Genomic DNA, 11391 nt, shown 5'->3' on the forward strand with positions numbered 1-11391 from the left:
TATATATATATATATATATATATATATATATATATATATATATATATATATATATATATATATATTGCTTTAGAATCATTTTAGATGTACAGCTGATTGTGAATTATAATAAAATTAATAACATTAAATATTGTTAGAAACTTTTAAAGCTTGACCATAACAACCAAAACCGAATTAAAACCAATCATTTGTGGGCTGCTATAGCCTTAGCCTGCTGGAGGACTTGGGGGCAACTTTTCATCATTCTGCTTCGTTCAACCTCTGGTCTCTCATTCAGAAGTGTCTGTTAGTTTAACCCATGACTTTATGCTCTATCGGCTTTTTCTCATTATACTAGCTTCATCTAGTTCCTATTTAGCTGTGACATCATCCTGGAGAAAAATATCAGCCGCGCTGCTTCAGTCAACATCTTCGGTCATAGACAATAAGTTGGGTCTGTTTTTCAGTTTTTGGTTCTCCCAGACAGTTATGGGTCCAACATTTACTATGAATAACTGTATTTAGCCTGTCTTTGACATAAAAGGTGGCCCAGAACTTGTCTGGTTAACTTTTTTGTTCAGAGCCAGAGACATTTTCTAACATAAAAAGTATTTATGGATCTGTGCTCCATCACTTTTCTTTTGTATGTTTGCTTCTGTCACCTTTAACCCCAATCAGCCTCAGCAGAAGATGCTCACACTGAGCCTGGTTCTGCTGGAAGTTTTTTGCATGGTGCATGCATGGTCAGTGTGAGGGATTGCTGTAGTCAACAACACAATGCAAACAAATACTGACTGCTCAGTCTATGACCCAATGCAATCACCAGTTTCCCCTTAGAAACATTTCACTAAGCTAACTGGAAGATCTGATTCAACCATCTCAGTAAAGTGCCTTCAAATTACATGTAGTGAATTGGGACTATATAAATAAACTAAACCGAATGTGTGGATCTTGTAGCAATTTGAAGTTGAAGTAGGTTTAAGTTTAAAAGGAGCTTTTTCAAGCTATGCCAAAGGTGTTAGATATTGTTGCCTGCATCACAAAAAAAACCCCCAATTTATTCTTAATATTCAGAGTGAAATATAAAATTGCTTTGGTGTAATGGCTTTTTATTGCTCTGGGGGAAAAGGAGCCCTTTTAACCCTTCCATAACCCAAAATAATTTTCATTATATGGCGATGTGTTGTATAATGCCAATTGGACTCAAATGTTATGCAAAAATGCATTACTTTGCATCTGATGGAATCATATGACGACTGTTATGGAAGATGATAGGTCTGCTGACAGAGCAGAAGCAGGGTTTTTAGGTAATTATTTAGTATATCTAGTCAGGTTTAAGGACTTGGTATAAATCTGTATATTTTAGCTTATTTCCAAACAGCTGTGTATTATTCAGTTTAATGTTTAAAACTAAATCCTTCCAATCAGCACATGAGGTCTAGGTATGTATTTGAGATAGATTATTAGATTAAAAAAGGCAAAAAATAAAACAAACACAGACTATACTGGGGTTTTTTTGTAGTTTTTAATGTTTACAGAGTATTTTTCAAAGAAACTACACCTCCAACCAGCCAAATGCTAATGCTGCATATACAAAGCAAACTGTCTGTAGCTTTTTGTGTATCTACCTTTTAATCCATACCGTATTATAATATACTAACAAAATCGAGTCAATTCCTTCAGAGCCCTTAAGGCCTGAGGAGATACTGAAAACCCACATCAAACTGCCAAGTATAAACAATAAATAAGTGCAAAATGTTTGTTATCTTCATGGGTAATGACAGTTACAATCAAGTTTCTTCTCCACTCTAACATATAATGATCAGATGAATGAAGCAACACTGTTAATAAACTGATGACTAGGAGTCATCATCTTTAGCATTTCTCTTAGACTCAGCAGAAGTTATGATTTACTACCAAGACAAATCTTGAATAAGTGTGATAACACACGTACGGACTCATTCAGCATGATGAGACGGCAGACACGTAATGATCTAATTACTCATAGCATACACAAATTTATCATAATTGATGATGCTCTCCTGTTACTCTTTTTGTTAATTGTAGTGATTTTAATACAGAAATGATTCCTACATATAACACATGCAAAACAGGAAAACATAAATAAGCATTTTTATTTTTTTTATCTGTAAAAAAACTCATCTAGTTGATATCCAAAATGGAACACGTTAGTCTTAACAAGAGTGGAGATGTTGCAGGAAAGTCTACTAAGGTGTCTAGTGGAAAAGCTTGACTGTTTTATTTCTCCATAGAGTAAGCTCTCTTCATTAGTGGAGGAGGGTTCTTCCCTGCTTCATAGAAAGACTCAGGAGGAGGGGAGCTCAAGCAGCACCAGTCTGGGATGCGTCCAGTCTGGTTGTAGTAGTCCCGGGACACTGACCTGCTGCCCAGAATGTCCTGAAGGGCCCCGAAGATGGCGCCTGGGAAACAGGAGAGGCGTAAAAGATTTAACAGATGGAACAAAAGATTCTGGAGAGAAGACGTTTACTGCTGAAACAAACTAATGATTGTCCACAAGATAATTTCTCTATGCACAGGCAAGAGGAATAGCATTTAAACAGGAAATAACAGATCAATCTCATAGAGCACCTCCAAGCCATGCAGTGCAGTTGGGCTTTGCAGGTGGGGAGTGGATACGGAAGTTCTTGCTAGCCAGCACGTTGCTATATTTGGGTTTCTCCACCAGGAGGCGTATCTCAGCTAGCAGGCGATGCAGGAAGCCAGGAAGCATGGCTGTGCCTCCGATCACCACCAGGTTCTCAGAAAGCACTTTCCGCGTGTCAATGGGGCACTGATGAGAAATAAAAAAACATTTCCACAGTTCTGAAACATCGTTTTTAAAGACAAATATTATAAAGATGGAAAAATGACAACATATTAATTGAATAAATGTTGCTTGATAAATGACAGTGACCTTCACTAGAGCGTCGAGGATCAGAGATGCCACACTTTTCTCCTCGTTGTCCTGTTCAAACAGCAGCTCCATCACTGAATCCCTGCAAGACCGGACAAATGAACTAAACTGAACCTGGAAAATGTTATTTGCTGAAAAACGCTGGAAGGAAATGTGTTGTTTTGCAAGCAAACACTGAAACCAAAAAAATAATAATAATAATCCCAGGGCTACCTGATGGATCCTTTGACGTGCAAAATTTTTTCTCCATCCAGAGGATAATCAACATCTGGAGGAGGGGCTGGACGCTGCAAAGACACATCAAAGAGATTTCAGCGCATCCTTAAAGCATGTTCTAACTAACGCTGGTCATTTTGTCTCTTCACCATCGAGTTCCTTTGATCTTTGGTCGTCTTGTACCCGACCTTTCTGTGGCACCAAAAGAGGCTATAACATATTTAGTGCAGACACCCTCTGCATCCTTTAGAGCCATTTTTAATAAGAATTTGTTATCTACAATGAAGAATTATGGATAAATGTTTTCCAGTTTAATATTCCCCAGGTAATAAAGGTTGCTTTAGTTTGATCAGGGGGTCATGGTCTGTCTCATATCATACCAGTGTGTGGCCAATGGAGTGAATCAATCAGAATTAACGGTTGCAGGGTGTAATACAAATAAAAATACATATGTGAGATCAGAGTATCTACCTCTGTAATCCATCAAATAAACTACAGGTTCAGTTCAAAAGAGTTTAAGATAAACACAATGGAATCCAGCAGGAATCCTGGAAACCACCAGCTTAGCAGCTCCTCACCTCTGCTGTACCGTCCAAGTTAAATTTGGCCTCCTGGACCTTAAGGCCTCTCTGCAAGTCACTGACGAAACAAGTTCTGACTGAAAGAGAAAAAAAAAACACACATATATCTATGCAATAATTCACTGAACATCAACAATCTAGACATCTAGACCAAGATACTTGCATAAAAGTTACACCATCTATTGAACCCATGAGTGGGTAGAAAATGTTAACATTAGCTCATTTGATCTGTTTAAACCACTCAAATTAACAGCAATGGCTCATTTCAGGTTAGATCTTTAAGCTTATGGGACTCTTTAATTCTAATTGCTGAGACTAAAACAGTTCAGTTACAATCAATCCCTTAAATGTATTGATTAAATGTAAAAAAAAAAGCCCATTTAACTCACCCTTTATGTCCTCCACTGTTTCCTCTGGGATAGTGCCTGGGGAAAAGATTGCCTCACTTTTTATTGCGTCAATAATAAGAGCTTATATGCTGAAATCATTTAGATCCTGATCTTCTCAAGCTTTGCACGTCTTAAAACAGGTGCAAACTGGTTTATACGTGCACAGCAGATCTTAAAAGACGGGCAAAGTGATTTACGTTTCCAATTCAACGGATGGCGTGGGCTAACCTTTTTCGTCAATGTGCACATCATATTATAAATTATGTGTTAATGATGGATGTGCTGGATACCATGTGCCAAGTCACTTTTCAAATCTAAAACTCAACTGCAGCAGCAGTGATTGTGTCTATTTCCGACGTCTTAAAGCTAAACTCAGAAAGAGATTATATGCCCATGTTGCAACATTTAAATCATCATAAATAACAATAGTAGAATAAAATAAACATCTATGCAGGCAGGAACAAATTAATACAGCAGGACAGCAGACAATCTTTAGATAATTAAAGCAAAACAAAAAGTGATTTAAATGAATACTCTATTCGTTTGTTGTCTCTATACACAATATTTAATGGCTTTTAGACAACCTTCATCAAAAAGCCTGTAAAGAAGCGCATGGTAGGTTGAAAGTGTAAATCTTTTACCTGTAGCAAGAGTTTTTTTTGTTTTGCTTTTTTGTCAGAATGTTCTGGGCTCCCTCCCACAAAGGACGCCAATGTTTAATTTCATTGTTATGGGTTTAACCTTTATTGCAATTAATCAGCTCAAGCAGCAGTTCAGAGGAGATGCTGAAGGTAAATTCAGCTATTTAAAGCGTCCAAATCTGACAGCAGCTCCTGTTGCCATATTGTATTCATTGTATCTAACTTAATTGTTTTCATCATCTTAGTTTTTACTTTTGTTCGTAGCACTATAATACAGGCTACCTATGTAAGGATAATTAATAATTTAATAATGCCGAATAATATTATTGTTATTTTTTTGAGTTTTTAGGGCACTGATGGCTTGTTTTTTCGACAGTAGGCTGACAGGAAAGGGGGCATGAGAGAGGGGTAGAGACATGCGGCAAAAGACCATAGGTTGGATTCGAACCTGTGTTGGCCGCATCGAGGACTAAAGGGCTGGTTATACCCCCGCAGCAGTGTGTCGCAGCGAGCTTGTCGCAGGTATGACGCAGACATATTTGATTTATGCTCAATATTGAAGCGTGGTCTGTGCCATGTTATTTCACACCACAACACAAAAGGGGAAAATGACGAACTAGCTTTAGGTCTAGATACGACAGAGGCGGTGAGGAAATAGGGCCAAGTTTGTCCGACAATGGACGGACATGAGGGCGAAAAAGAGAGTGGATCCGGGTGGAAAAAAGTGTCCCAGCGTTCTCACGCACCTCACTCTTCTAGCTGGTCCAACATCACGAGTCGTTTTCCGCAATTGTGGTCATACAAACAAAAGAAGCCGGTAGGGTCCCAAGCAGGAAATAGAGTATAGAGTAGAGCTGATGTAAATTTGACCAATCAGAGGCTTCCTGTCTGCGGAGGGGGCGGGGACGTCTCTGCGTTCACTGTGACACCTACGCAAATGGTCTAGTTTCGAAGTATAAATCAGCCTTGAGGCCTCCGTACGTGGGTCGTGTGCACTAAGGCTGCGCCACCTGCACCCCGAATATTATTAATATTTCTGAAATAAGTATCATTATAACCTCACCTAGATGGCTTAGAACCTCATCATTCTTTTAGGGCGGCTCTCAAACTGCCAGTAGAACCAACTGTTAATTTCAATGGGCAGAACCAAAACACTTTATTGCCAGTGTTTAGGTCGTCAACTAACAATTATTTTGCTCATTGATTAATCTGCTGATTTTTTTTTTATTGATTGATCAATTATCGGATAGCAAAAGGTTCCTTAAAGACAATTTTCTTTACAGAATTAAACAAGGTGAAACTAAAACGTTTTCACTTGAGGACTCCTGGGTAGAACATATTGACACACAAAAAAGTTAAAATCTTTTCGTAATGAGGTTTTTCTTATATCTCATCCATAATAGTTAGGTTATCCTGAGCTATTTTCTCTATTTGTGCTGCTCAATGTTTGGGCTGCTAGATCACATAGGGACCACTCTTCCTTATTCTATCTCTTTTCTTCCATTCTGCAGTATTTTTTACATTCCACTCATAACTTTATGTTCTCTTTGCTTTTCCTCATCATAGTAGCTTCATCTGGTCTGTTCCTGTTCTGTTGTGGCTATATCCTGGATTGAAATAATCTGCGCTGCTGTCATCAACACTTTTGTTTATAGATGATGGAGCTTGGCCCGTTTCCAGTGTAGTCCTGTTTCTTTTACAATGACTAAAAGAATTGGTTTGGAGCTCGTCTTCCTGGCTGTGTGTTTCCAGGACAGGGCCACCTATGGATCTAATTAACATTTACGTTTTGCATCTCTGCTTTTTTCTGTATGTCTGCTTCTGCTCTAAGGAGGTTTCTCTGTCAGCTAAATGCATGTTTTAGAGTCTCTACACTGAAATTAATGATTAATTGATTACTAAATTAGTCCATGATTATTTAACTAATTGATTATTCTGATTAATTGTTTGAGCCCTAAACATGTAATTTAGCAGCATTTTTTGGAATCTTTGAAGATCAAGCCCTTAGTGGAAAGACAGACATGCTGCTGCAAAGATTAATTAATTCCTTCGACTTTGAGTTACATTTAGATTGAACTGGTTCTCAATCTGGGCTTCAGTAGCTGTGACTACCTAAACTACTAAATTACTGATGGACTTTACATTATGTACCAGAACGCTTATATAACTTTGCTGAGGATAACTTAAAAGCAAACACATGTCATATATGTATAATTCAAAATAAAGAAGAGGATTTACAGGACCTTCACAGGAAACAAGCTCTTCATATGAATAATAAATATCATATTATAGGTAACAGATATTTTACTGCTTTGTGCTCTGATTCAGTATAAACACCATGGAAGCTTTAAATCAGGCACCTATTTCAATGGTGAAATGTAAGCTGGAGTGTTTGCCTTTTATTACCAATGGCAGCTGGAACACTCTGCCCAGTGGTGGTGTCCGTGTCTACAGTGCACTGCTCCACAAGAAACCCATCCAACTCTCTGTAAAAAGAAAGCAAACAAATTATATATATATATATATATATATATATACTAATTTAAATTAGACCTTTTCTCTACATCAAAGGGAGTGCAAAATAAAATATTAATGGGTTATATTTACTTATGAATGGCTTTCCCTCCAAGCGGCAAAGCCTCCCAGGCAGGCAGGATGGGAGTACACTCATAAATCTAATGCAGCAAAGTTAAGGGAGCTATGAAATAAATACCCCAAATGAATCTTGATTAAGTCTTTACAAATAGCAACAATGAAATAACAGAAATACAAAAGGAGAAAAAAGAACAAAAATTAACTTTAACCACCATGTTTCGGATACAATTCCTTTTTTTAATGTTACATTTAAATTAGTTATTTAATAAATGTTGTTATATTTGTTTAATACTGTGAAAATTCATAACAGACTGACTGTTGTGAAGTTTCTACTCAACAGGTGAAGTTTGACATGCTATTTGGAGAAATCCATTTCACATCACTGCTGGTAAAACTTTTCTACCTCTACATTGTAACTTTCCAGGGAAGATAAGTTTAGTCATTTTGTAATTTGAATCGCTAGCTATTATACGGTGGCCACAGATCCTTATTCACCCCGCAAACATGTCAAAATTTCCACTGCAGCACAAATACATACCATCATGTCATGTTTTTTATTTTTTTAAGTACCAGTAGTCCTATTTGCTGGGAAAGTTTTTATATATTAACATGGGTGACATTAGATCCATCCGAGGACCGTCTTATTGCTTCCCCACACCTCTTTAATGTAACAGGGTAATCACTGCTTCCTGCTGTCCTTTAAAGTTTGATTTATTTCTTTTCGTTATTTTAGTTAGTCCGCTCAGGTTGAATTGTTTCTTTTGAGTACTTGTGAGGGCGGACTAACAACTTTCCATTTATTTTTGTTAGCTTCTTGTCACTTCCTGTATGTTAATATTTCTATTAAATTTAAGATAGTTGCATTTTCTTTATATACAGTAAAGATTGGAAAAATTAACTCTGCTTCAGTTTTCTTTCCCTTTTGGACACAGCAACCTTAAGTCTGTGTCAAGAAGGATTAAATTTGCATTAACCCATAGAAAAACCCCTCTCGGACCTGTAACATTAAGGAGAAATGAGCTCGTGCATGCCCTCGCAATGTTTATTAGGCGTTTCCTCCCAGGAGTGAGTAAAGGGTTGTGCATGCACATTTTTTTTTAAAGTGGAAAGAGCGGGTGTCTCGACTTAAAATAATAAAAAAAAAATCCTCCGCTATAGCTTTAATTTAAAAGTTAAGGTAAAATGTTTTTCCAATTAAAGCGTCTTAGTGGACTAAATCTCTCGTGACTCATTGTCAAGGTAACCAGCTCTGGCTACAGAACCTGCACCTCTGCTGGCCATACCTTAACATATAATTCAATAACACAAAGGATAATTTCAGAGGAAGCCACATGTTATGGGTGCCCCATCACATTTATTAACCCAGAACGGCGTTATAAATACTGCTAATAACCTCTTACGAGAATCTCACATCAACAATCCTGGATGTTCTATTATTGTATAAAACATTTACACAAAGGATACAGGAAGCACGAGTGTCTCTGTGTATCCACAGTCCATCACAAGTGCAGAGTTGATGCCTAAAGTCATGACGGCCATGAGGTGACTGGGAGCGAACAGCACAGAGGGCACCTAGAACATACAACACATAACAACATTAATCCAAATGTTTATTTATTTATTTACTTACTTTACAACTGAACTTGTACAATTTTATGAAGCGATGGACTAAATAAGGCTGACGATAACTATTCTAATATTGCCAAAAAGAGTACTTGCATAGTAACTTTTACATCAAAAATCCCCACTGATTAACATTTTTTACTTTATTGTTGTACCTCAAACTGTTTGAAGAAAACCTTGGTGAGGGTCTCCCTGAAGTGGGACGGGCAGAGGATGGACTCGATGATCACCACTCTTCTGTCGCGAGGATTCACCAACAGGTGCCTGAATAGGGTTCAAATATTATTTCATGACGCTGCATTACTCATTTATAAAGGAATAATCTGGTTGGTTTGGTTTAACCAAACTATGCAACAGTTTAGAAACTGTTATTTTTATTGCAGGAATAAAACTTCACCTGAAGTATAAAATGTGGATAAACTCTTTGAGGATAGCATAAAGCTCTTCTGTGTTGATGTTGTACTGCACCACTTTGGTGGCCTGAATGGCAAAGCAAACACCATTAAACCACTTTTATAACTATTCCATACACTGCATACTTACAGCTAATAATTAAAGTTACCTGTTGCTGTCCCGGTTTCCGGATCTCGCTTGGAATTATGAACCTGGGCCCCGTTTCCCCTGCAAAGCCGCATCTGCAACGAACAGATTGGTTCAGTAGAGCTGGCATTCATAGCAGATGTCACAAACCTTAAACAAAGCCTTTTGTAGTCTCATATAGGTGCAGATTGTACATTTTTTGCGTACAGACCATGACAAATTTTACATTTTGAAAAATATTTTCTTGCAGGACCTTAATATACTGTATTTATCTTAAGTAATGCTGTACATGTTTTCCACAGCATTTAAAGAAATGGCCCAAACAGCAAAATAAAAAAGTTTGATAGCTGATGAAATGGATTTTCAAGTTTACCAACAAAGGAAAAATACTTAAGAGTAAAAACATCATTATAAAGAGTTATGCTTTTAATAAATTAACAGAGCCCTCTGTGTTCAGTTTTGTGGGACAATGGATATCATTATATGAAAGAGGAAAACAGCCCTCTAGGTGTTCATGTGACTTTCTTCAAGTTAGTTTCTCTGTCCTTTTGTTGTAAGTTAGGTTCAGTTTAACTAACATCGCACTAAAAAGAGCATTAGACAGGGCTTAATATTAAATTTCCCAATTAAAATAAACAGAGCAGGTTATTTAGGTTAAGATATGGTTAAATAAAAGTGTCCTGCTCAAGTGCTCCTTACTTGGCATCCTTATTTTACCAAGTTTATGTCTCTGAAACGACGTTGCTGTTTACATTTATCCCAAAGTGTAACCGATTGCAACTGGCTAGTTTTATTAAGTAAACCCAAACTTAAATATTGACACATTTGCCACCATATGTAGAATAAAATACAGCAAATGGAACTGATTTGTTAGTAATCTAGCACCTTGCCTAGCCAAAACTGACAGCTAAAGCTAACTTAACATGTTCTAATAGGCTAAGAATGTATGCAACTTACAAAAAAATTTATTTAATACATTTTGATTTCGATGTTGAGCACAGGTGATCGCATTTAACCGAAGTAATAGATTGTAATTACACAGTATAAGCTCAAATAAGGTGATAAATGCAAAATGTTAGCATGCTAACCTGGTAGCGGTAGCATTATGTGCTAATAACATCTACTCACTTTGTGTATGCCGCTCCTAAATCAAGCACAATAGCAGTCTTCTCTCCTCCGCTTCCCAAACTATCAAATATGGGCATTTTACTACACTATCTCCGAAAATGGCGATAGCTTTTAACGCAGACAGTTACGGTTTAGTATGGTATACTAAACAAACTACAAGCTGACTTCCTCTGGGCTTGGATTGTCTCTTCAGGGGCAAGAAGGATTGTCGGGAAAAAATAACTCTAAATGGGGAGACAGAAAGAGGAACGCGGAAACAGGTGAAGGTTTGCACCAATTTTTATCCATTACTTTATAATAATCACATTTTAATACAACCTGTTTCTATTCGACAAGCTCAATCTAAATAAACCCGTTCAATAGAGATTAAAACTCTGCATCCTAAGTTTCTAATTTCCTTAAATAACTGAAACGCATCTGTTGTCCTGGCAACGTTTCCACGAATGGTAATTTAAATATGTAGCTATCGCAAGAAAACAGTTACCACTAAAATCAGCTTCGTAAGTAAAACAAGAAAAGAAAAAAAAATCGATTTATTTTGCTACGTCATCTCTTAGTGTCCCGATTAGAGCTGACCTCATTCATTAACTCAGAGACAGAAACAAGCACAACGGCTTAACTATTAAATTACGTAAGAGGATTAGGGCCACAAAAAACACACAAAAAAGTTTACAGATTTTTAAATATTATTTTTAAATATTATTCAGAATTCTGAAATGATTCAAAATTCAGACTTTGATCTCAGAATTCTGACTTTTTTTCTC

At 37.0% G+C, this 11391-nt stretch overlaps 1 protein-coding gene across 1 annotated transcript; it reads right to left on the bottom strand.

Annotated features, from left to right (window-relative positions):
• Positions 1-1494: 1494 nt before the first annotated feature.
• Positions 1495-10814, bottom strand: actr10 (actin-related protein 10 homolog (S. cerevisiae)). Its single transcript, XM_015384482.1, has 13 exons — positions 10628-10814; positions 9522-9594; positions 9357-9439; positions 9115-9223; positions 8801-8908; positions 7349-7416; positions 7148-7227; positions 4101-4136; positions 3709-3788; positions 3128-3201; positions 2915-2996; positions 2590-2791; positions 1495-2420 (listed from the first exon to the last, which is right to left on the bottom strand). The coding sequence occupies exons 1-13, from the start codon at positions 10702-10704 to the stop codon at positions 2239-2241; spliced, it is 1254 nt and encodes a 417-aa protein (XP_015239968.1). The 5' UTR covers positions 10705-10814; the 3' UTR covers positions 1495-2238.
• Between the last annotated feature and the right edge of the window lie 577 nt (positions 10815-11391).

This window comes from Cyprinodon variegatus, unplaced genomic scaffold (assembly GCF_000732505.1).
Source record: "Cyprinodon variegatus isolate N-32 unplaced genomic scaffold, C_variegatus-1.0 Scaffold313, whole genome shotgun sequence".
In the NCBI taxonomy this organism is placed as follows: domain Eukaryota; kingdom Metazoa; phylum Chordata; class Actinopteri; order Cyprinodontiformes; family Cyprinodontidae; genus Cyprinodon; species Cyprinodon variegatus.